Here is a 23,762-nt window from a genome sequence, read left to right as displayed (position 1 = left end):
TTTCTCTTCACATGATAGATCAGGTATTGTCTGTTCGATGTCTATATGCCTCTTGGTGCATTAGGCATTTTACTGCGAAAGGCCGTGATAGTTTTTAATGAAAATAGCAACAATAGATTGGATGCTAGTCTGGAACAGTAAATTTGGAAGATACATTTGAGATAGTCCGACTAAATAACAATTAAGCTGGATCGTGCTTCCAAGGTTGCTTGAAGTGGCTTCCTGTCTGGGGAGTCTTGTATACAGACGAAAATAGTGGCGCCCCGCTATGCGCCACCCATCATTATTCTGGCAGAATCGTCCCTCACCGCTGTCGCCGCCGTCCAACTCATTCCTTACGCTCACTCAGGACACTGACATTAAATTCTTGTCAATTTGGCTCGGCCAGAATTTGCGAGGCACGCCATTGAAGACGATTCTTTAACTTCGGGAGACTGATATGCGGTCATAAGAAGATCAGCTCTTGGACTACATCCTTGCTATCTCCGCCGATACAGTATCCTCAGAGTCGCATTATTGGCCTTCCTAGAACATGGCACCTGTATGGCCCCTATAATGCCCAAGACGCTTTGAATATTTTCATCGGAGTCTTTTCCTTTTTTTCTTAATTTATAGGACAAATCTGACTGTATCCTGATTTCTATTATCTAGCGCGGCTTCACAAATCCTGCTCCTAAGGTAAGAAGGGCCTGGTACAAACCTTTTAATTGATACTTACTTATGCTATATAACTAGACCGAGTCAGCGCGCTCGGCTCTAAGCTCTTTCACCTGTACTCTCTGCAACAAGTCCTATTCCCGACATCCAGAATATGAGGCGCACATCTCGTCTTACGACCATCAACATCGCAAGCGACTACAGGACCTCAAACAGCTGTCCCGCGATCCTAACGCAGCGGAGAGAGCTCGACGCGCGGAGAAGAAGGCGGATGCGGAGGCCGGATTGCGAGTACTGGACAACGATACCACCCCCTCTACTGGAGGCGGTGGAGGTGGAGGATTCAAGAAAGGAGGGTTTAAGAGCTCATTTACAACAGTGAAAGGGCCATCCGTCCCAACAGTTCCGGCTAGGAAAAACGTTCTTGGAGACGATGATGAAGATGAAGATGGCAACAACAACAACAACACCACCACTACGAACAACAACACAGCAAGTCAATCCGGCGGAGGGACAACTCGCCCAGGGAAAGAAGACCAGAAACCAGCTGATGCGGAGAGTGATACGGATGAGGAGTATGGGAAAGATGATGCCGGTGGAGGCTATTATGACCCTCGAAAACCGACGGATTGTTTCGCCGGTTGTGCAGGCGCGAAGGATATTGCAGTTGCATAGCTTGCCGCAATTTGTGTCAGTTCGTGTTTCTATGCCTTGTACTATACGTTGATCTTGTGGAAAGCATATATCACTGGGCTGGACACGGCGTTGGTTAGGGGAAAAGCAGGGACATGCCACTTACTAGTTTATTGTGTTTTCTTTTTACATCGGATGCGGGTTATTAATACACAATACAAGAGATGACGAACAGAAAAGAAATGTATATTTTGAGGAGTCGTACTAGTCGTACAGTTCTAATATTGGCTCGGCAATTGATAGTAATGGATGATCCGCAACAGTTGAAAAGAAAAAGGATACTAGAAACATAATAGATAGAATTAAATTATGATCTCTCGGTCCCGACTCCCTTTCTCCTTTACCCCCGCAGTAAAAAGGTCAGCGGTAATGGAGATAAGTTTACAATCGCAGCAGCTTCTCGGCCTGGCCGACAATCGTGTCCTGCTGGGGGAAGCTCATCTCCTCGAGCTTGACGGCGTAGGGAGTAGGGACATCGGCACCGGTGACACGGACAGCAGGCGCCGTCAGGTAGTCAAAGCCGTACTCCATGGCCACTGCCAGAATCTCAGATCCAACACCGTACATCGGGAAACCAGATTCGACAGCCATCAGACGGCCGGTCTTCTTGAGGGACTTGATGATCGTCTCCACGTCGAGGGGCTTGACAGATCGCAAGTTGATAACCTCCGCCTCGACTCCGTATTTCTCCTTCAACTCAGCCGCAGCCTTGAGGGACAGGCCGACACTGCGGGACAGCGACACGATCGTCAGATCTTTACCCGGCCTCTCAATCTTGGCCTTCCCAATGGGCAGGACGAAGTCGTTCTTCTGAGCTGCCTCGCTCATGGGGAAAGATTCACCGTAAAGCAGTCTGGACAAACGTTAGCGAACTAGGTATGCAATTGCTTTCTTTTTTGTTTTCTCTGGTGTGGCATACTCATTTTCGAGGAAGACGACGGGGTTGGGGTCCCGAATGGAAGCTTTAAGCAGGCCTTTGGCATCCTCCGCGCTGTATGGAACCACGACTTTCAGACCGGGAATAGCGCCGTACCACGCCGCGTAATCCTGAGAGTGCTGAGCAGCGACACCAGCAGCAAAGCCATTGGGCCCACGGAAGGTGATGTTGCAAGGCTGGATACCGCCAGACATGTAATGCGTCTTGGCGGCAGAGTTGATGATCTGGTCGATGGCCTGCATGGCGAAGTTGAAGGTCATGAACTCACACTGCGGACAAGCAAGTCCCAGTCAGCGATATCTTTGGAGACATTTCATAAATGCGAACACTGCACTCAGACGTACAACAGGGTGCAAGCCAGCCAGAGCTGCTCCAACTGCCAAACCAGCGAAACCGGCCTCAGTGATGGGAGTGTCGATGACCCGCTTGGGGCCAAATCGATCTAGGAGACCTCGCGTCACCTTGTAACTATCACGAACAAAAGTCGCCGTTAGCTACATGCCATTGACTGGAAGAAGCCCAAAAGACAGCTAGCGGGGGTGGCCCGTACGCTCCATTGTACTGCGCAACCTCCTCTCCCAGAATAAACACTTTCTCGTTGGTCTCGAGTTCCTCCGCCAGCGCTTCGTTCAAGGCATCTCTGACGGTCACCTCCTTGGTGCCGCTCGGAGTCGCATATGTTCGTCGGCAGAGAATTGAAGGTACACAGGCCGATTGCTTGAATGCAGGCCGGATAGGAGAGGAGATGCGCGACGAGAGCAGACGAGCTGCGGGCCGGAAAAGCCGGGGGCAGCCATGACGGAACTAGAGAAAAAGGACCAGGCGGATGAAGGGGCGACGAGAAGGAGAAAGGAAAAAACCAGGAAGAGGGCAATTCACCCCGTTCGGAGGCAGCTCGAGGGATTGAGGACGGGAGATGTCGGGGGAAGATTTTGGCTGGCTAGACAACTAGAGCTCCGCTCCGGTGTCAATTGAGGACTGGATTGGGATGAGCTGGATTGTTGGGAGGGATGACTAAGCAAGGGCTGGCAGCGAGGCCGCGAGGGCATTATTGGATCTGGAGTGTTTGCTCGAGGCTTGTTTGCACACCGGTCGCCCTCTCGGTGTCTAGTCCGGTATCAGCGTGGTATCAGGCGGTACCGTATCGGACGGCGTCTGTCCCAGTTTGGCCCAGCCGGCCGTCACCGCCTTGCGCGTGACCGCCCTGGGAGCTCCGACGGGTACCTTCGGAGGGCATACAGTACTACTACTACAGTTATCGTCTTCTCTGGATGGCATGCGGGCGGTTCGAATGCAACTGAACAGATGGGTAAACATGCTGCGCCGTCTGCTACTCACAGCTCTCGTTCTCTCTGCCCCCATCCGTGCGGCCCAGCCGTCTGCTCCTCGACCGGTCCCCGCGCCTATCAGAGACTTGAAATGGGGTCAGCTGAATTTCCTCCATACTACAGATACCCATGGCTGGTTAGGCGGTCATTTGCAAGAGTATGGCTTTCTGTAGGAGATTCAGTTTCAAGGCCAGTCATAGGCTGATGTGGTGACTTTCCAGACCCTCGTACTCGGCCGACTGGGGTGACTATGTCTCGTTTGCGACCCGCATGCGCGAGAAGGCCGAATCCCAGGGCTGGGATCTTCTCGTGATAGATACCGGTGATCGCGTTGAAGGCAATGGTCTCTACGACTCGTCGGAACCAAAAGGCATCTACCTTTCGGAGATTCTCAAGCAGCAACATATTGACCTGATCTGCTCGGGGAATCATGAACTATATAAACAGAACACATCCGAGGCAGAGTTCCTTACCACAGTACCCAACTTCCGGGGAAATTATATTGCGTCAAATATCGACATCATAGATCCAAAATCCCAGGAGCTCGTGCCCTTGGCTCCTCGATTCAAGAAATTCACCACCAAGAATCAGGGGATCCGCATCGTCGCGTTTGGGTTCTTGTTCGATTTTACTAGAAACAATAACAACACCGTGGTTCAGCCAGTGGAGGAGACTGTTAAGGAGTCCTGGTTCCAGGAAGCTATCCGGGACAAGGACGTCGACCTGTTCGTGGTGATTGGGCACGTTCCCGTTCAATCCAAGGAGTACAACACCATCTTCAGGGAGATCAGAAGCATCCGGTGGGACACGCCCATCCAATTCTTCGGCGGTCACTGGCATATCCGAGACTATGTTAGATACGACTCCAAAGCCTACGGCCTTGCTAGTGGCCGTTTCATGGAGACCATTGGCTTCATGTCTATTGACGGCCTGAGGACTGATGGTCAGCACGTTCCCAACACTCTCACGTTCAACCGAAGGTATATCGATAACAATCTGTTCTCATTCTACCATCACACAGGCCTCAACGAGAGTACATTTCCAACAGAGCATGGGAAAAATGTTTCTCGACTAATCCAGCATGCCAGGCATGCTCTTGGCCTGGACCATGTCCACGGTTGCGCGCCCAGGGATCTGTGGATGACTCGCGCCCCATACGGCAGTGAGGATAGCATCTATACCTGGTTAGAGGATCAGGTGCTGCCTGATTCACTTAGAGAGGAGTCGCGGAGCAACAAATCCGCATTGGCAGTTGTCAACACCGGAGCCATCCGATTTGATATCTTCAAGGGACCCTTCACGCAAGACACAACCTTCATCGTATCTCCCTTTACAAGTGGATTCCGATACATCAAGGATGTTCCGATCGAGACAGCCAGAAGGGTTGTTGAGGTCTTGAATAAGCAGCCTCAGATCCTGACCGAATCATTGCCGAATTCTCATCGCAGCTTTCCGTTGACCCCGCCAGAGCAGATGGCTCATCCTTTCGACGTGATCCCAGAAAGTCACCCGACTTCGCATCATGACTTGATGGGCATGCAGGACCAGATTCTCCTCTCCGCTGACGACCAACCAAAGCTAAAACTCACACCAGGCTATACGACTGTTGACCAAGGGGGCAAGGACGGCGATGACACAATTCATTCTCCAATTCCATTCTATCGGGTGCCAAACTGTATACAAACCTTGATTCAACCCGAAACTTCTCCGGATGAAGTTCTGCCTGGTCGAACCACTACGGATCCAGACACGGTGGATCTAGTTTACGTGGATTTCATTGAGCCCTACGTGGCCTTGGCGGCCAAGTTTTCCGGTCTCGATGTTGATTTCGAGAGCGACTCTGATACCTACATGAAGGGAACGACTCTGACCAGTCTCATCCTGAACTGGGTCAAGGAACACTGGAAATGTGATGATGACGATGTCAATGTGAACTACTAGTTATCTTCTTCATTATGTCCATGGCGTTGGGAGACCATATTTGATCATGACGGTAATGATGGCGCAAATGATTCCGCAATGTTTTTCATTTTCCAGGTTATGCCTCAGTTGCCAAAACAACTCTTTACCAGGGGGATATAAACATGATGAGTCTAATCCGTGAAGATTCTCTGTACTCTTATTCTACAGATGAGTATTAGAATTAGCTCCGATTATGAGATGATGACACAGGATATTCTCTTAATCGTCGCTTTCGAAGACAAAGATGCCCTTGCCGGCTCGGAAACCGCCGAGCGTCCCTTGCACTTCCTCCGCCAGCTTTGCACCATCTGTATCCCAGGTCCACTTGACCTCCTGCACAGGGACGTCTTTAAATTTCCCTGCGCGGATCAGCTGGAAGACGTCACGGATCGTACTCTCCTTCATATCCGGATGCTTATCGCCCCATTTGCTGACCCAGAAGCCGTCAAAGACGAGGTTCTTGAAGATCAAGAGCCCGGATGGCAACGAGACGGGCTGCTTCGACATGGCACCATAGGTAACCAGATGGGATCCAGGCGCAAGGGTCTTCGCGAGTGCGGTGGCACTCTTCCCACCCACACAGTTCAATCCCAAGCGGATGGGCTCCTTGCCCTTGTTGGTCAGCTCATGGACGATATTCTTGAAATCGGCCGAGAGTAGTTCTGACTCGGTCACGACGGCGGTTGCACCGAGATCCAACAGGTCTTTCTTCAACGCCTCAGTCTCTTCGGGGTTGCTTCGTTCCCGGATCACATTTAGGGTTTTGATGCCCCATTCCCGGGCAAGCTGGATGGCAGCTCGGCCCACACCGCTGTTGGCACCATTCTGAATGAGCCACTCCTCGCCGCTGCGCAGCCAGTCCCAATCGCAAAAGTCCTTGATCATGCGGTATGCGGTGACGGGGTTGACACTGACAGTGCCGACCTGCAGCGGCGTCAACCCGTTCTTGTCCTCCACCTTAATCAGCTGCGACTCGTCCATCTGTGCATGCGTCCGCCACGTGCCCTGGCCGGTGCGCTTCATGATCACCCAGTCGCCCTTGGACAAAGACTTGACGCCAGACCCCGTCGAAATGACTTCAAAGGCACCTTCATTTCCAGCTACAGCGGCGGGTTCTCCGGTGCCAAGGGTCGTCTCAAATGGAGGCTTTGCCGGGTACACGCCTTGGATTTGATTGACGTCCGCGGGGTTCATCGGTGCGGCGAGAAGGCGGAGGTTGACTTGCGTTCCGTGAGGGGGAGAAATGGAATGCTTGTGAAGACTATATCAATTGGCCATAGGAAAATGGAAGTCAGCGATCTGTTATGTGCAATCTGCATTTTTTTTTCTTGATTTGTTCGATTTGAGAAATTGGATTACTTCCGAGACCTACCGCAAAACATCCTTGGGCTCTCCATAATTTGAGTATACCAGTGCCTTTGCTTGTGTATAGCCGTAAGCAGTGATATATCTCCGTCCTTCGAGCATGCGACCTGAAGCTACACCTCGCGGCTGCTGTTGCACGCATGTTCGGACGAGAGGAGCTCCGATTCTTAGTGACGAAGATGCTGCCGTCGCGCTGCGAACGCTATCGGCAGCGCCTCGTAGTGCTCCGGAAGAGAACATGGCGCCTGCTCTGACCGAAAGGCGGGTAGTTGAGGGCGAAGTAACTCCAGGGAGTGGGGGAAGTTGAAGACGAGGGGAGCTATCAATGAACGGTCGGCGTTATTAAATCATTGGAGTCGGATGACGTCGCCGAGATGCGCGTGTTTAGCTCGGGTCGGAAAAGGACGAGCCAAACAAGACCGTCTGGGGAAAAGGTTCCCCCACATCTGTACAGCTCGATGCCGGAATTATTTCTTGTTATGATTGATATTTTAACAGGCCTTTATGGTCTAAGATAGGCACGCCAATAGTCGCTTGTATGCAGGTCCGATGCAAGTCCGGAGATGTTTGAATAGTAGTATAGTAAATCGTCCTTACACGTTGGAGATTGCTAGATGGAAACATATCTCGTTTCTCTACGTTTAGTAGGTCGTAGAATAGTGTGAAATATTATATTTAAGAAGAATCATGGTCATCTAAGACGTAGAAGTATGTCCTTGTCAACTCTTCGTCTGCGGTGCAAACCGGAGCAGCAGCACGGACCACATGCCGAGGTCGGGTGTCTGCTCAGATGACTCTGCATTGAACTACGGAGTATTAATGTTCTAAGCTATATACATACAATAACTTATCACGCCTTTCCACGAATTGAACGCGGCATTCCCGCTTGACTCGCGCAGACGTCAATGTCCCTTCTGCGCGAAGCTGAGAAATGTCTCGCTAACCAAAAGGCATACGCTGGCCTCAATGCCTTCATTACCCCGCTGCAGCGCTCTGGCTCATGGCTGGACCGGGTTCGAGATGCAGATGCTCGGAGGGAGAGCAGTAAGGACGACTACTTCTGTAAGCGATTCTTCTAATATACTGACTGATTTCAAAATACAAAGGAAGCTCAAAGTCTCCACTCGACGGTCGATTGATCGCGGTCAAAGACAATATCTGTACTCGGACCCTACCGACGACATGCGCCTCCGGAGTGTTGGATAAGTTCACCAGTCCCTTTGATGCGACGGTAGTCAATGCCCTGGAGGATGCCGGAGCTGTTGTAGCGGGCAAGACGAACCTGGACGAGTTTGGGATGGGTTCACATTCTATTCATTCGCGGTTCGGTCCAGTTCGGAATTCGAGACAGGACGGAGACGAGGCGCCACTCTCTGCAGGAGGCAGCTCTGGAGGAAGTGCTGTGGCAGTTGCTACAGAGCAATGCTATGCGTGAGTATTTCTTGAACGCCAATGAGCGTTGCATTTGCTCAATGATATTCTAGAGCATTGGGAACGGATACGGGTGGTTCTGTACGGCTGCCGGCCGCATACACGGGAACGGTTGGCTTCAAACCATCTTATGGACTCATCTCACGCTGGGGAGTAGTCGCGTATGCGAATTCTCTCGACACCGTTGGGATCCTGGGTAGAAAAACCTCAGTGGTCCGTGATGTCTTTAGTATGCATGCCCCGGGTTTTCCCAGATCGTCATGACTGCGTCCACAGGCTAACGTTTTGTGTTTGCAGATGTGCTGAATCACCACGATCACCGTGATCCTACCAATCTGTCACCGTCATCTCGCTCCCGGATATCTTCATATCTTGCAACACCTCCGTTGTCAGATCGCCTGACTTCGCGCCCGCTACGGATAGGTGTTCCGCTGGAATACAATCTGTCGGAACTGACAGAGCCGGTCCGTCGTGCTTGGTTACGGTCCCTGGCGCATCTCGAGAAACAGGGCCATACTTTGCACCCAATTTCTCTCCCAACTACCAAACTTGCCTTGTCGGCATATTACGTCCTGGCGCCGGCGGAGGCTTCTTCCAATCTGGCCAAGTATGACGGTGTCCGATATGGTACACGTGCAGAAGGCCCGGACAGCGAAGAGGGTCCAAATGGGTACTTGTATGCGAAGACGCGAGGCGAAGGCTTCGGGGCGGAGGTGAAGAGGCGGATTTTGTTGGGCTCGTTCAGTCTGAGCGCTGATGCGATGGACAACTATTTCATCCAGGCGCAGCGGGTCCGTCGTCTTGTGCAAGCGGATTTCGACGCGATTTTTAGCACAGAAAATCCATTGCGTGCATCTGCTATAGAGCGTCAGGAGACGACGGTCGATGTTCTCATTGGACCAACTGCGCCTTCTACTCCACCCCGCCTATCCTCTCTTCTGGACGCCAGCAACCAGTCCTCCCCGTTGAATGCATATGTCACCGACGTCTTCACCGTTCCTGCCAGTCTGGCTGGATTACCTGCGATTTCCGTCCCTGTTTCTGTCTCCGACTCTACTTCCTCATCTCAGCACGGGAGTGAGAATGAGTCTTCTGATACCGACACAGTCGGAATTCAGGTAATCGGACAGTATGGTGACGACGAGCTCGTTTTGAAAGTGGGCGAGATATTGGAGCATGCAACGTTTGTCGAGTGAGATGTCGTGTCAATCCGTCGAATCTCGGGAGATATCGACCGTAATCGACCTGTATGTAACAATAGCAGTTTCCAAATCTGTATTGTATGTAGTATCATGAGAAATTCAATGGCTGTATTAATTAATTTTTACTGAAAAAAAATACTCATCCCTTCCGTTTCTATGTAGTATCTCACACGAATCAAAAAGAGACGGTGAGAAATTATTTGTCGCCATCTCTCCATCTCTCTTGGTACATAGACCTTCCTCGATATGAAGCAAACATGCCAGCCAAGCCATATCAGCACAGCACCCAACTTAAGCTCGTAGATGGACACGCCGATAGAAAAAAAAGACAAAAAACTCTTTGAATTTACCCGACACCCATACCATATGTATATCAAATCAGTAGGTAGGTAGGTAGGTAGGTAGGTAGGTAGGTATATACGTATATAGATGCCAGGCTAGAGAAAATTATCATGCTACTCAACTACGCAATCAATCAGCGTCTTTTCTTTGGATCATCTGATAGCAATTATTCCATACATACATTGCATATACATTAATATACAAGTCTCTCCGCTTGGTACGGTCATCAACATCATAAACGAATTCCCACATATAAAAATGAATCAAGGACGAAAGAAAGGAGGGAAAAAGGACAAGGAGAAATGACTTTTTTTATTATTTGCCCTTTTCTATAGTCATGACTATGACATCTCCACGTCTTCATCTCCTCGAGTTTCTTCCCCCGCGACTGCCGATGAGGGCTCTGCATTTGGCGTGCTTGCAGCTCCAATACTCATCGCGTCTTCAAAGGTCGTGTGGCCCGTCCCCAGGATTCCTGGTACCGCAGAATCGGCAGCAGGGCTGTCCACAGCAGGAGAAGCACCAGTGGCTGTCGCCTCGTCTACTGCGCCCGTGCCACCGTTGACTGCCTCAAAGTCCCCGACACCGCCTCCTGACGAGCCATTGACGTCTGTCGTGCTCCCAGCAGCGACCGTGTCGCCTTCCGTGTCACCCCACAGGAACATGGCTTCCACTTCATCCACGATATCCGCGACGACGTCTTCCACAATCTGCTCGTTGAATCGCTCGCCAATGGCTCGCACTGGGTTACCGTTCTCGTCGCTGGGGGGAGGCCCAATCCACCAAGGCGGTTCAAACCGACATTCCACTGCTCCTCCACCATAGCAGCTCACCATCGGGAAATAGCCGATCATCCCATCGTCTGCATTTTCTCGTTCACCGATCCCCAAGTTGTTGGCCCCGTTGGCAAGTCTGCTGGCAGGCGGAAGAAAAGCGTAGAGTTCCTTGAATGGCGTTCCCATCTTCACGCCGTTTTTGTAGATAGTGATGCTCGACCCCGGTAAGGTACGCAGCGATGGGTCATCAGTGTTGAAGGGTGATGGAGGCCCAAAATTGGGAGTCTCCTTGAGGTTGAAGGCATAATCACGGAGATGTTTGGACGGGAAGACATTGGATTGCTGCCAACAGAAGTCGGATTTCAAATGGAAGGGTATACGATCTCGGATAATATTCGTGACTGGGGGCGGTTCATTTTCAGGATGAGACGATGTATTATCAACGGCAGGGTCGTATGTTCCTTCCACAACCTTCTTGTGGAGAGAAAGTGGCGGAAGAGTGATGAGTAGACCGATTACGTCGCCTTCTCTGATACCTTCGCCCTTGGGAAAGAAATATTCGCAGCGCATTCGATTGATCACCTCGCCATTCACGTCGCGTATGCCGTAGCCGTAACAGTCGACACCAACATTGACGTCGAGCTCCGCCTCCCGTCGTGCAAATCCAAGTCGAACGTGTCCGCGTGGCGACTTCACTGAGCCTGAACTAGTGGTAATTAATTGGGAATCATTTACAATACCACTGATGACGCGCGCCTCGTAATAATATGAGCCCTCGCGCGCGCAGACATTGGCGCGAGCAGAATGCCAAGGCTCGTTGGTGGTGACTGCTAGACCATCCTTGGTAAAAGCCATTGCTGCTGGCGAGTCCTCGAAGCTGAAACGGGCGTGGTATGGAGGCACATCGGTTTGTCGATACTTGATATGAGGGAAACCAGGATCCGCAATTGCATAGCTGTAGCGAAAGCCGTTCTTATTGGTGAGCTTGTCGACAATCTCGTAAAAGTCCCAGCTCTTGCCCAGCACATCTGAGGTCTTCTGATATACAAAATTCATCTGCCGCGGTTGGGTGGGAAGACGTCGGATGGTCGAGGATCGGCAAGTAATATGGGTCTAAGGATAGACAAGGCAGATGATGGAAGCGCAGAGCTAGGAGCCGTCAGCACTTTCTTTTTGGGAGGCATATTTTCCTGATCGAGCCCTTTCGCCTCGCGTTTCTTGCGACTGTCCCGTTTGTTTCGTTTCGACCTCTCTGCTTGTGTGGGCCCATTCCCGGCAGGGGCGGGGGAAGACTTTGCTTGGGATTCTGGCATCGTGCTCGCGGCGTTTTGGGCGTTTGTTGGTGGAATGACAGGAGAGTTGATGTTGGATGGAGGGGCCGAAGACCCTGCCTGCTGAGAGGACGCCATGGCGAAGTACGGCGGACGCCAAAAGGTATTGTCAGTCAAGCAAAAACAGGCTAGTAAATACAGCCTGTATCGGAGAAAGTATCAATAGCTGCGTGGACCAATCTGCCAGAGGACCGGTATCTGCGGGCTGGCTGAACAATTCGGGACCTGTCCTCACGATCCGGTAGGCGACCGCAGGAGTTCAAAGCTCAACTCCTGAGCTCTCCGTTCGTATCCTGATTATTTTCTTATGATCGCGATCAATTCTGAAGTTGGAGCTGGAGAAATGTCATTGAATTGATCAAGGTATGCCTAGAAAAAGCCGCGAGGAGAGCTGTCGCAAGTGGCGATTACGTCTGTTCGCAATCCAAAACAGTCCGAGAGGATGGCGGGAATTTCAATGTAATTTCAACACACAGAGGAAAACAGGCGAGATAAACCAATTCGTATATAAAACAGGCGAACAAATGCGGCGGCTGTCCCTGTGAGTGATACGGCTTTGGATAATAATCGACTGCGAGCTGCGGCAAGCCTCCGGCGGGCGGAAACAGGAGCTGGAGGGCGGTGAGCAGGTTAGTCCGGCAGAAAGTTTGACTAAGGGAATTCTGCCATCACGTCATCGAAAGCAGGAGGCTGGAACATTCTCTAATATTTTGCACTTGCTTCTCAGAGTCATTCAAATTATTTCTAATGGACAGTTTATAACAATCAATTAAGAGCGCTTTCCGGTTTATCTCCGAGATAAGTCCTGGATCTTGGTATTTTACGAGAAACATACGCCAGTGGGGATCTGCCTGGAGGACGAACATGGCAGGCGGTGTCCAAGAAGAGGAAGCGGTCAGGTCCAACTTGCCTTGCTAACGCTGGGCGGTCTGAGCGCCGACTTTGACCGTTGTAACTTTTGCTGCATATCTACACTACGGAGTACAAAAGGATTTATACTATGTTCACAAAGCAAGAGTCCTCGTTAGATCTCTTAATGAGAAGGAAGGAATAAACTCCGGAATTCCCATGAGAAAATGTACTTTGAAGTCGATAATGTTATGGAAATTTGCTCTACCATACAAGATTAGGTCTTGCGATACACATCTACATACATGTACGTGTACATCTGAAGATACCGTGGAAGATACAATGTCTCATAAATTCGACATTTTAGATCTAGAGACAGCTTCAGGAAAAGCGAACAGGCTTCTAATATGTATTACCACCTGTTTTCAAATTTGTCTTCTTCACGCATTCTAGTTGTCTAGAGGACTTTTTACCAGAAAATGATATACAAATAGAAGACATTGTACGAGATCAAGACCATAATAATGAATGATTGCCTAGAATTCCTAGACAAATGATCAGCTTAGGAAGGAACAGCATTGGTAGTCAATGGCAGGGTTTGGGTATAATCCAATACAAAACATTTCTGACATTACTCCGATGCATTTGTTTCCGATATCGAAATTTTATTTTGAAGTTGGTAACCACTGTGCCATGTTACAGCCGTGCTAATGGCCCGTCAGCGCGTACGATGCCCAAAGATGCTTTTGAAATATCTGCAATGGTTCTACACCCTGTCAACTGCATCGTCCTCTTAAACTCATCATGCAGAATATTAAGCATCAGATCGACTCCCGCTTCTCCGTCATGCTGCTGGGTGTTAGTTAAATGGACAGGAAACTCCACAATTATTTCATCTGGAGCGTACCGCCAAACCCCATATTGCAGGTCTACCAACCCAGCAACATTCTGCACCCAGAGCCAACGCTTTGATGATGTCCGCACCGGATCTAATGCCTCCGTCGATATGAACTCTTATCTGGCCGTTCGCAGCCGCAACGCATTCTGGCAATGCATCGACCGTGGCCGGGGTTCCGTCGAGCTGCCTTCCACCGTGGTTGCTGACGACCACGCCATCACAGCCATACTCTCTTGCAAGAAGAACGTCTTCGGCGGTCAACACTCCTTTGATCCAAATTTCCATTTTTGTTACACTCCTCAGCCAGGGAATCTCCCGTGCCCACGACTGAGAATCCGAGGTAAACGACTTAAATCCGTCGTCATGGGTCCGGGAGCGAATCATCTCTAATGTCATTTCCAAAATCGGGAATGACAACCCAGCAGGCGTTCGAAAGTCATTCCGCCACTCATTGTATCGTACGCCGAGCACAGGACTGTCGGCCGTGAGGAAGATGGCTTTGCAACCCGCAGCCTCCGCTTTCTTGATGATGCGTTCTTGAAGAGCACGATCTTTCATGGTGTAAAGCTGCATGCAGTGCTCAATAGGTCCCACATCGAGACCGGCTGCTCGCACTTGCTCGATGGGGTAATTCGAAAAGGAAGAAATTCCCATGCTGATTCCCTTTTTGGCACAGGAACGGCTTGTTGCACATTCGCCGTCCGGATGGGCCATTGCTTGGATACCTGCAGGGGAGATGCAAAGGGGAAACGTGATCTTCCGGCCAAACACGGTGGTTGTGGTATCGACATTTGACACATCCACAAGGACCCGTGGCCGGAGCCTGTATTTCGAGTACGCAGTGGTATTTTCGCTCACGGTGATTTGGTCTGTCGAACCAGAATTGTAGAATTCTAAATAATTCACATTAGCTAATATCACGCACATAGCATATACATACATGTGACGGTGGCTTCAAAGAGTGCGTTTCCATTTTCCTGTCCACAGGCACGACTCCATACCTGCTATATGCTGGGGGAGTTTCTGTAATGCTGCTTTCTTCAAGTCCTCTATATTCAGGATCTTCTCAGGAGCGGAATCTACGACTGGGGCCGGACGATCAGCCATCTTTGTGGTAGTATAAGTTAATGTTCCTGCTCAGAGTATATATGCGAGAGACACTAGAGAATAGAATTTGTTGTAATCAGGTTCATGAAAGTCGGTTCTAAGTAGCAAAGAAAAGAAGTAACAGCATGTCTTCATTGTTGCTGAAATGTCTGAGGGGCTAGGTAGATAAGACCCCTCCTCAGCTATACCCGATATCCGATGCGACGGCCGGAATATACATGCATATTGTAAAGAAAACGAACAGGACCACGTAATAACGATAAACACTCAATTCATTCACGCTGGAGCCAAAACTTTTGACTCTGACCGGCATTCATCCAAATATTTGTCGACAACGCACTTGTGATCTATGCGGCGCAGCACACAGTAGTCAGAAGGTTGATAGGTACGGAGTACACGGAGTAGATTACTGTAGACTACCTAATACCCATAACGGATTCACCGCCTCCCTCCTGACTTTGAGTCAGTGGTGCGTCTATGGATGTATTACACCTAAACGATTGGCTGGCAAGCGCGCTTGACAAAATCCCGGAACTCTTACCTAACTGGAATCAGCTCACTTCCCAATTGACTACTAGGTAGTTAGCAACAACACCAGATGACCAGGAATTGAACGTTAGCGTTGCACAAATGAAGCCGACTTCAAAATCAGTAGTCTACACAGACCAGGCTCCAAAGCCTCCTCCTTTCCTGGCCCAGGGCATTGTTACTGGAAATACTGTATTTTGCTCCGGGCAAATCGGCGTCGATCGGGAGACAGGTGTGCTGGTCGAAGGCACGCTAAAAGACAGACTGGTGCATTCCCCAAGCTCATTGCTACATGGTGATTCTTCACTGACATGGGTTGCAAAAAAGAGACAAATTGTTTCCAATCTGGAGGCTGTTCTGAAAGCAGCGGGATCGAGTCTACAAAATGTGGTCAAAGTCAATGTTTTCCTCACCGACATGGCAGACTATGCGGCCATGAATAAAGCATATGCAGCTCTATTCCCTGACCCCAAACCCGTAAGTGGGCCTTCCTGGGGATGAGAGCTTAGCGGATCTAACAGGCTGGCAGGCCCGGACATGTGTATGCGTTCAGTCGTTGCCTCTTGGAACAGATATCGAGGTTGAGTGCATTGCTGCCATTGATTCTCCTGTTAAGACACGACTGTAAGATATATGACATCTTGAAAAGCAAGACAAAGTGAAGAATTGCAAGAAACTGTTTCCAGTAGACACTGATATGGGGATCTATCCTAAGTCTTATTTATCGATCGAAGTCATCGAATGGCCGAGGGCTGTGTCACCTGGTCTTGGTGGGTTCCGTGCGGGGAACCAACAGCCGATTGCATAGCAATTACGTTGGCCCCTAGTAGTAGCCCCGATATGCATAGGTAATAAATAGACTACCATGCTATTATAGTCACCTGTGATAATTCAGTCAGTAGACATACAAGCCACAACCAGAGTAGATACGAGAGCTGCACTCGAGGAAGATGGCTCGAATGCATCCAGTGTGCTCCAATCGGAGAGTGGGCAATGATAAGCGACCTTATCACCCGTGTCCTCACCGCCCACCACAACCCGCAATCGAGGAGGCGGCAGAAAAAAAAAAGTAATCACGTGCACGGGAAATTTACATTTTACACACAATATCCATGTCCCAAGTGTTTACGACGCCAGCGAAGAACAGCGGAGTCGCATATTCTCCAGCAGGAGGGAAGGAATCCCTCGCCTGAAAATATTGCTTACTTCCCTGGGAACTATTTGCTACCGTCTCCCGGAAGAGAATCCGCAAAAAAAATCACACCATGCCAAAGGCTACAAACCCCTCCCGCAACGCCGCTGCTGCCCGCCGGCACAATCCACTGGCCGACGATATTCTCAATGTCGGCCATCTACGTACCAAGTCGAGCAAATCCGGCAAACGGAAATCGAGGTCTAGCGATGACGAAGATGGGGACCACTTTATTGATGCAAAGGCGTCGCGCAAGATTTTGCAGATCGGACAAGAGCTGGCCGAAGAGGAAGCTGCCGAACGAAGAGCCGAGCTGGGAGAAAGCGCAGAGAAGACAAACACTGCCTTCGACTTCTCATCGCGATTCGAGAGTGACGAACAGCTATCGGATGATGAGGATAAGTTTGCAGATGACCAATGGGGGGACGAAGAAGAGGTGGAAGATGTGGTATGAGGGCTTCCCGTTGCTGTCAAAACGATACGAACCATTGTTCTGTATAACACTCCCTAATTGCTTCTAGGAAGTTGATCCAAACGATCTCGACATGTTCAACAAGTTCATTCCCAGTGGTGACCAAGATCCTATATTCAACCCACGACAGCCCGAAGAGAACGAGAACGAGAATGGCTCTGGCACCAACCTCGCAGACCTGATCCTGGAGAAAATCGCAGCATACGAAGCCAAGCAGGCTGGACAGAATAACCCTGCCATTAAGGGCGGCGGGCCGCCCGAAGACGCAGTAGAAATTCCAGCCAAGGCCCTGGAGGTGTTTGAGAAGTATGTACTGCATTTCCGGCAGCGTTCACAATTTTGATAGAGGATGGATACTGATCGCTCGCGTCATCAGGGTTGGCTTTCTTCTGTCTCGCTACAAGTCTGGACCCCTTCCAAAACCCTTCAAGATTCTGCCTACTCTGCCTTATTGGGGAGCTCTCCTCGATATCACCCGCCCTGAGCAATGGACCCCGAATGCCGTCTATGCAGGAACTCGGATCTTCATCTCGGCCAAGCCAGCCATCGCGCAAGAGTTTATCAACACCGTGCTGCTCGACCGTGTTCGTGAGGAGATCCATGAAAATCGCAAGCTTAATGTGCACACCTACAACTCGCTGAAGAAAGCTCTATACAAGCCCGCGTGCTTCTTTAAGGGTCTTTTGTTCCCGCTGGTCTCTAGCGGGACTTGCACTCTGCGTGAAGCCCACATCATCTCGTCCGTCATCGCCCGTGTCTCGATTCCCGTCTTGCACTCCGCAGCGGCCCTGCTCCGCCTCTGCGAGATTGTGGCGGAACAGACGTCGGCGTCGTTATCGTCCGAAGGAACTGGCGCCGCCAACATCTTCATCCGCGTCTTCCTCGAGAAGAAGTACGCACTGCCATACAAGGTTATCGACGCCTTGGTGTTTCATTTCCTACGTTTCCGCGGCATCGACAATTCTGACGATGTGACGATGACGGACGGCAACCGCCAGCCTTCGTCCGCTGCTGCGGCTAAGAACATCAAACTCCCGGTTCTCTGGCATCAGTCGCTCCTCGTCTTTGCCCAGCGCTACAAGAACGACATCACGGAAGACCAGCGTGAGGCGCTTCTTGATCTGCTGCTCGTGCGGGGACACAAGGACATTGGCCCAGAGGTAAGGCGGGAGTTGTTGGCAGGACGAGGCCGAGGTGTGGTCGCGCCCGACCCCGAGGCGCAGGCAGCAGCGGCGGCAGGAGATGACACGATGGATGTGTCGATGTAGCTCCTACTTTCTGTATAGAGAAGCGTACAGACGTTATGTGAGATGGATCAGATGGACTTGACTGATGGGGCAGATGCTTCTCAATTGTGGACATGGCGTTGGTTATATTATTGATTGATCTATGTTCTGGGCATTCCCCTTATTGTCGCATTTGACGTTTTCTGGTAATTGGGCAAGGTCGGGTATGTATTTACTGGAATTGCATAAGCAATCGCATGAAGAATGTGAAATGCGTTGTACTTTTTTATTATGCACAAACTTTGATGCCTTACTTTGACTGGCTCGAGAAATTCCCAGAATTACCAAAGCAGCCAGGGATAAACCGAATTTACAGGTCACGATAGTTATTGTCTTGAATATTAATCACAGGGACTTGCTCAAGAGAGGCGTAAAGAGGATGACGCGGCTCTCGATACCCCTTAACGATTTCTCACGTATCTCATGCATTTGAGATTTATTAAAAAAAAATTCCACGAATGGAACGATGCCAGCAATCCCTACAGTGTATGTGCATACTTGAATGGTGGATAATATGTGTGCGGTATTTTATTTTACCTTTGTGCAATGATTAAGGGCGCGAACAGAGTGTAACCTTGAGTCCAAGGTTACTGTAACGGTTAATTTGAAGTCCCAAAGGCTGGAGCCTGGAGGCTGTGTCTGTGGAGAGCCCACAGTTTCATCGGAGCTTGCAGTTTAAATAGTAATTAAACAATAATTGCGTGGCGAATCATTCTATCCCGTGGCACACCCTCGTCTCACTCTCAGGCTCTCAGCTTGATGCCTCCAAGCATTACTGGATCCGAAAGAAGCGCAGGGTACTCCGTCCGTAGTGCAGACTGACGAGTCAAAATGAATTTCCCATCCATACTATTATCGATCTGTCTTTTGATAATTAACAGGAATCACATTCTTCGGATCTTTCGGAGGGCTGTCCCCCTGGGGGCCAGCTGCAGGACCGGCTCAGCCCCTGGGGCGGCTGTGGAATGCCAGCACGGGCGGCGGCGGTGATTGGTCCGCAGCGCTGGCCGCGGGCCTAAAAATGGTAGCCGCCGGAGATCACGTAACGTTGGGGCCATCCCGTGGCTCACCCCCCCGTCGCCGCCTCCCCATTGGCCGAGCCCTCTCCCTGCAGCCAGCTGCGATGTGACCACGCTGGCCTTAAAAGAGTCGCCCGCTCCCTCGCCAGGCTTCTCTGCTCGCCTCGTCCCTTCTGGTCTGAACACCTGGCCTTTTCGACTTGGGCTGCCATCGACTGGTCCGTTCTGACTCGTTCCCGCCCGACTCCCGGAGTCATGCTCTGGATTTCACCGTGATGACAGCGTGGCCTCTGCCGTCCTGAGCGCTTCTTCAACCCATCAGGTGGACATCCACGATCTGGTTCCTCGACTTCTCTCTCACACATTCGTCGAGTCCTTCCAAGAAAACCACGATCGAAGATACAAAGACAGAGCTTGACTGAGATCAGTCGCCACGATGGATAGTCTACTTCCACCTCTGAACGCCTTTGCCACCGCGCAGGCCATGGAGATTCCCCAGCTTACCATCTCTCCTGCCGCTACCTCGTTGAAGCCTCCGGAGCCGAAGCCTGACGACAAGAAGCCCGAGGAGAAGAAACCAGTCAAGAAGAGGAAATCCTGGGGCCAGGAACTCCCTATCCCAAAGACCAACTTGCCTCCAAGGTCCGTGTTAAGCCACTGATGGTGCTCTCCGTGATCGTCACTGACAGATTTTCAGAAAACGAGCAAAGACTGAAGATGAAAAGGAGCAACGCCGGATCGAGCGGGTGCTCCGAAACCGTGCGGCTGCACAGACCTCCCGGGAACGCAAGCGAATGGAGGTGGAAAAGCTCGAGAGGGAGAAGTTGTCGTTGGAACAGCAAAACGCCTTTCTGCTGCAGCGTCTGGCGCAAATGGAGGCTGAGAACAGCCGCCTCGACCGCCAGGTCGCGCAGCTCTCCGCTGAGATCCGCGGTTCTCGGGGCACTACCCCGAAATCCGTGTCTCACGATTCCAACTCGCCCACTCTGACGCCCACTCTGTTCAAGCAGGAGGGTGAAGATCTCACTCTCGACAAGATCCCCTTCCCGACTCCGTCGCTCACCGAATTCTCTCCCAGCCTGAAGCCGACCGATCTGGCTGAGTCCTCCGACGTGGCACAACATCCTGCAGCGATGTTGTGTGACCTGCAGTGTCAGTCGAAGGACTCGAAGGATCAACCGGTTCTGGTGTCCTCCCCTTCCTGGACTCCCAATCAGGCTCTGAGTCTCACGCTGCAAGTGATGTTGCAGCTCCTCTTTCTGACGATGACTTCCGCCGCCTATTCAACAGTGATTCACCCGCTGGGTCAGATTCTGACCTCGTTGAAAACGGGCTCCCCTTTGACCTTCTCGACGGAGGAGATCTATCGGCATTTCCCTTTGATTCATTGGTTGATTTCGACTCCGAGCCTGTCGCCGCCCTCGATGGCGTCGCCGACTCGTCGATCGGTCTTTCGGATGAGACTGCTCACCCGACTTCTGGCGTGCAGCCCAGCCTTGGCGCGTCCACTTCGCGATGCGACGGGCAGGGCATTGCAGCTAGCTGTTAGTGACATTTCTCTTCGTCAGACTGGGTCGGCCGTCCCCGATGCCGTTGGAACTCGGCAGGATTGGAAGTCGTTATTGACCATGGCCTGGGCGATTGACTCGATTGAGAGGTGGAACCGTGTTGGACGACGAGGGCGGCTGGCCGGTCACAAGAGGATGCTCACTACGTCGCTACGATCAAGACAGCTGAGACGAAACCACAAGCACAATATGTATTATGGGAGTACACGGAGTTCATGGAGTTCGGGGAATTTGGAGAATCTGACTTCCATTCTCATGGGGAAGCGTTGCTAAGGGTTGATTCATGTAAATTAGCGTTGAATTGAATCTGATTCATCCGCTATCTTTGAATTAGTATACATAGAACTTCAGCATGCCGTAGATTGCGCTGTAGCAGTTATGTATGAACCGACTATGCTCTGGCTGCTGCAGTTCGTAAACTGTCCCGGTTTAAGTCGACAATCTTAGTGTTGGGAGTCGGGCATTATCACATGCAGCAGGTTGCACATCAACCCATATGTATTCTCGCATGCTACCATATCGTGAGCGAAGACGACTTTCTTAGGTGAAATGATCGCGAGTTGCGAGGGATATCTTGACATGGAGCTGCCAAGGCGGCTCCGAGGTGACGCTCCTTTGACAGGCTGCTGACCCGGCCCGCGGGGTGGATAGTTACTTAGATAGGTGCCTGTCGCCTCCTCCGTTCTTCTCACCACTCGCCCTTTTCTTAAAACACAACGCACTCTTCCAGCTGGACTTTTTACTTCTTATTTATGCAATTTAAAGTCCTTTTGGTCCAATATGGTGCAAAGAGATCCGATTTTAGAGGCTCGCACTAATGTGAAGGTGAGTAGTGCACTCTTCCACCGTAACCCTACACCCGCTCCCGCAGCGGTGCTGTCCGATTGTGCTCATTCCAGAATCTCCTGCTCGATTGCGTCGTTTTCTACCTTGAATTCTCCCTAACTTTGGTGGTGGCCTATAGTTGCACTCGAACCGACTGAAAAAAGAGGCTGCCCGCGCGGAGGCGACATACAAGGCAGAGAAGGCCAAGGCCGACAGGGCTATGAGGAATCATGAATTTCAGATCGCCCGCATCCACGCCAGCTCCGCTGTCCGCGAGAAGAAGCGTCAGGTATCCTTAAAGGCGGAGGCAGCCCGAGCCGACGTCATCATCAACGAGCTCAAGGCCGCCCAGAGCACGCGCGACACCTCCCGAACCCTAGCTCTGGCATCGAGAGGTCTGGATGCCGCTTCGAAGAGCGTGAACTTGGAGAATCTGCTGACTCACGCCAACAACTTTCTCGCGCGCTCCGAGGACTTCAAGATCGCAAGCAGCGCCATCGAAAATGTGGCGCAGGGGGTCTCGCAGCAAGAATACGGTGCTGAAGGGGAAGCGGAAGTTGATCGGATGATGGAGCAGTTGGCGGACGAGGCCGGGGTAGACCTCCGGATGGCGCTGGAGGCGGATGCTGCGCCTAAGGAGGACGTTAAGGACACGACGAAACACGCCGATGCAGACGTTGAGGATGCTCTTGGAGCTAGGCTGCGTGCTCTTCGAGCGGAAGGATGAGAAACTTTGAAAGCTTTCGTCAATGACGAGTAGCAGCCGATGGACAGCGGCAACTACCAGAAACCTTTTTCTTTGGCAGTGTCAGGGTCGGTACTCTGCTCTTGTGTCAAATGAGGACTGTCGTCACTAATCGGCTTTCCGCCTCGGACGGGTTCTTCTACATATACGCGGTCAAAGACTATCTCTTATAGGTTTCACTACGAGAGAGTTCATGACGGGGACGAGGCGTATATTCCTTAGGTTTGACACGGGGTGTGTTAAAGCAGTATTGTTAAGGCAGTATTGCATCTTCTATTTCGACGCGTTCGTTCAGTGTTCTATGTTTTTGATCTATACTTCCGGTGTCTATGATGAGGGTTGGGCGCAGAAATTGGTATTCTTAACCTTTATTTCCACAGGTTTTTTTTTTTCTTTCACGTTGTACTTAGGTTCTTGACGTATATGGTGATGGGAATGACCGCCATGAAGAACTTATCAGACTTGGGTTTCATTCCATGCCGTGTTTTATACATTCAAAACATCAATAATTAGCATTATCATTGCAACCGAAGACATTTCTTTTACCACGGTCCAATTATTATTATTTAATTATAATAATTACCAAGTACTTACCAAGGCATGTACTGTACAGTACATACCTAACGAGGAACTCCGTCTAAGACTCATGCAGAGCCGCAAAAAGTCCAGTCTCGACCATGCGCCAAGACGTCCGCCAATTCGATGGTTTATGATCCACGATCCAATTGCAGAATGTGCTGTTGCTAGTGTTTGGTTGTAGGTGATTTAGGCCAAGGGCTAGTGTAGATAGTTGGAAATTTTGTAACCGTCTAAGTTCTTTGAGGAAAAATCTTGAAATTGCATTTCCGCAAAAAAAAATACAGAGTGCTGGTCAGGTTGATCGCGGATTGTTTGTATATATAATGATTTTTTCTTCTTATGAAACTTTGATACCAAATTTCTGGTCATTTTAGTTTATAATTTAGGCCAGCACATTGATGAGTTCCTTCGAGAGCATTGGAATAGTTTGACAGAGAAATGATCGATTTTACATGTATTTTTAGAGGCATCATGATTTCGGGCTTTCTCAGCCTCACCTAGATGGGGTGTGCATAGCAGTCTGGAGGGTGTCAACGCCGTCAACAGACTATTCGGTTTCCAGTCTAGGAAAATTTCCCTGACCATCATAGGTTCAAATGCCTGCCTTGGCAATTAGGCTTGGCCTAGCGCGCAGTGACTTGGAGCAAATGAGAGAGCATCTAGGTGGATT

The 23,762-nt window shown here is 50.6% G+C and overlaps 11 protein-coding genes across 11 annotated transcripts; 7 read left to right on the top strand and 4 right to left on the bottom strand.

The window, feature by feature from the left end:
* Positions 1–532: 532 nt before the first annotated feature.
* Positions 533–1,332, top strand: T310_0657 (C2H2 finger domain protein; the record flags this gene model as incomplete). Its single annotated transcript, XM_013476498.1, has 3 exons — positions 533–541; positions 652–678; positions 736–1,332. The coding sequence occupies 3 exons, from the start codon at positions 533–535 to the stop codon at positions 1,330–1,332; spliced, it is 633 nt and encodes a 210-aa protein (XP_013331952.1).
* A 399-nt stretch (positions 1,333–1,731) lies between these two features.
* On the bottom strand, positions 1,732–2,529 carry T310_0656 (uncharacterized protein; the record flags this gene model as incomplete). Its single annotated transcript, XM_013476497.1, has 2 exons — positions 1,732–2,203; positions 2,270–2,529. 2 exons carry the CDS (start codon positions 2,527–2,529, stop codon positions 1,732–1,734), a joined length of 732 nt encoding a protein of 243 aa, XP_013331951.1.
* A 1,073-nt stretch (positions 2,530–3,602) lies between these two features.
* T310_0655 (uncharacterized protein) lies at positions 3,603–5,556 on the top strand (the record flags this gene model as incomplete). Its single annotated transcript, XM_013476496.1, has 2 exons — positions 3,603–3,784; positions 3,837–5,556. 2 exons carry the CDS (start codon positions 3,603–3,605, stop codon positions 5,554–5,556), a joined length of 1,902 nt encoding a protein of 633 aa, XP_013331950.1.
* Positions 5,557–5,796: 240 nt separating this feature from the next.
* On the bottom strand, positions 5,797–7,182 carry T310_0654 (Trans-2-enoyl-CoA reductase (NADPH); the record flags this gene model as incomplete). The annotated part of the gene is made up of 2 exons (XM_013476495.1): positions 5,797–6,838; positions 6,950–7,182. The coding sequence occupies 2 exons, from the start codon at positions 7,180–7,182 to the stop codon at positions 5,797–5,799; spliced, it is 1,275 nt and encodes a 424-aa protein (XP_013331949.1).
* A 665-nt stretch (positions 7,183–7,847) lies between these two features.
* T310_0653 (Glutamyl-tRNA(Gln) amidotransferase subunit A, mitochondrial) lies at positions 7,848–9,569 on the top strand (the record flags this gene model as incomplete). The annotated part of the gene is made up of 4 exons (XM_013476494.1): positions 7,848–7,986; positions 8,049–8,373; positions 8,427–8,602; positions 8,671–9,569. The coding sequence occupies 4 exons, from the start codon at positions 7,848–7,850 to the stop codon at positions 9,567–9,569; spliced, it is 1,539 nt and encodes a 512-aa protein (XP_013331948.1).
* A 689-nt stretch (positions 9,570–10,258) lies between these two features.
* On the bottom strand, positions 10,259–12,102 carry T310_0652 (Histone-lysine N-methyltransferase; the record flags this gene model as incomplete). Its single annotated transcript, XM_013476493.1, has 2 exons — positions 10,259–11,806; positions 11,860–12,102. The coding sequence occupies 2 exons, from the start codon at positions 12,100–12,102 to the stop codon at positions 10,259–10,261; spliced, it is 1,791 nt and encodes a 596-aa protein (XP_013331947.1).
* A 1,663-nt stretch (positions 12,103–13,765) lies between these two features.
* T310_0651 ((S)-2-hydroxy-acid oxidase) lies at positions 13,766–14,878 on the bottom strand (the record flags this gene model as incomplete). Its single annotated transcript, XM_013476492.1, has 2 exons — positions 13,766–14,664; positions 14,773–14,878. 2 exons carry the CDS (start codon positions 14,876–14,878, stop codon positions 13,766–13,768), a joined length of 1,005 nt encoding a protein of 334 aa, XP_013331946.1.
* Positions 14,879–15,508: 630 nt separating this feature from the next.
* T310_0650 (uncharacterized protein) lies at positions 15,509–16,034 on the top strand (the record flags this gene model as incomplete). The annotated part of the gene is made up of 2 exons (XM_013476491.1): positions 15,509–15,883; positions 15,936–16,034. The coding sequence occupies 2 exons, from the start codon at positions 15,509–15,511 to the stop codon at positions 16,032–16,034; spliced, it is 474 nt and encodes a 157-aa protein (XP_013331945.1).
* Positions 16,035–16,671: 637 nt separating this feature from the next.
* On the top strand, positions 16,672–18,452 carry T310_0649 (rRNA processing protein Bystin; the record flags this gene model as incomplete). The annotated part of the gene is made up of 4 exons (XM_013476490.1): positions 16,672–17,046; positions 17,120–17,367; positions 17,399–18,230; positions 18,357–18,452. The coding sequence occupies 4 exons, from the start codon at positions 16,672–16,674 to the stop codon at positions 18,450–18,452; spliced, it is 1,551 nt and encodes a 516-aa protein (XP_013331944.1).
* Positions 18,453–19,811: 1,359 nt separating this feature from the next.
* On the top strand, positions 19,812–21,216 carry T310_0648 (BZIP transcription factor HacA; the record flags this gene model as incomplete). Its single annotated transcript, XM_013476489.1, has 2 exons — positions 19,812–20,017; positions 20,073–21,216. 2 exons carry the CDS (start codon positions 19,812–19,814, stop codon positions 21,214–21,216), a joined length of 1,350 nt encoding a protein of 449 aa, XP_013331943.1.
* A 507-nt stretch (positions 21,217–21,723) lies between these two features.
* Positions 21,724–22,495, top strand: T310_0647 (SNF7 family protein Fti1/Did2; the record flags this gene model as incomplete). The annotated part of the gene is made up of 2 exons (XM_013476488.1): positions 21,724–21,768; positions 21,908–22,495. 2 exons carry the CDS (start codon positions 21,724–21,726, stop codon positions 22,493–22,495), a joined length of 633 nt encoding a protein of 210 aa, XP_013331942.1.
* Positions 22,496–23,762: the final 1,267 nt, after the last annotated feature.

The sequence above is a fragment of the Rasamsonia emersonii genome, assembly GCF_000968595.1.
Source record: "Rasamsonia emersonii CBS 393.64 chromosome Unknown ctg1118621759689, whole genome shotgun sequence".
Taxonomy (NCBI): domain Eukaryota; kingdom Fungi; phylum Ascomycota; class Eurotiomycetes; order Eurotiales; family Trichocomaceae; genus Rasamsonia; species Rasamsonia emersonii.
Note: the sequence above shows the minus strand (reverse complement) of the source record. Positions and strands in the feature narration are given on the sequence as shown.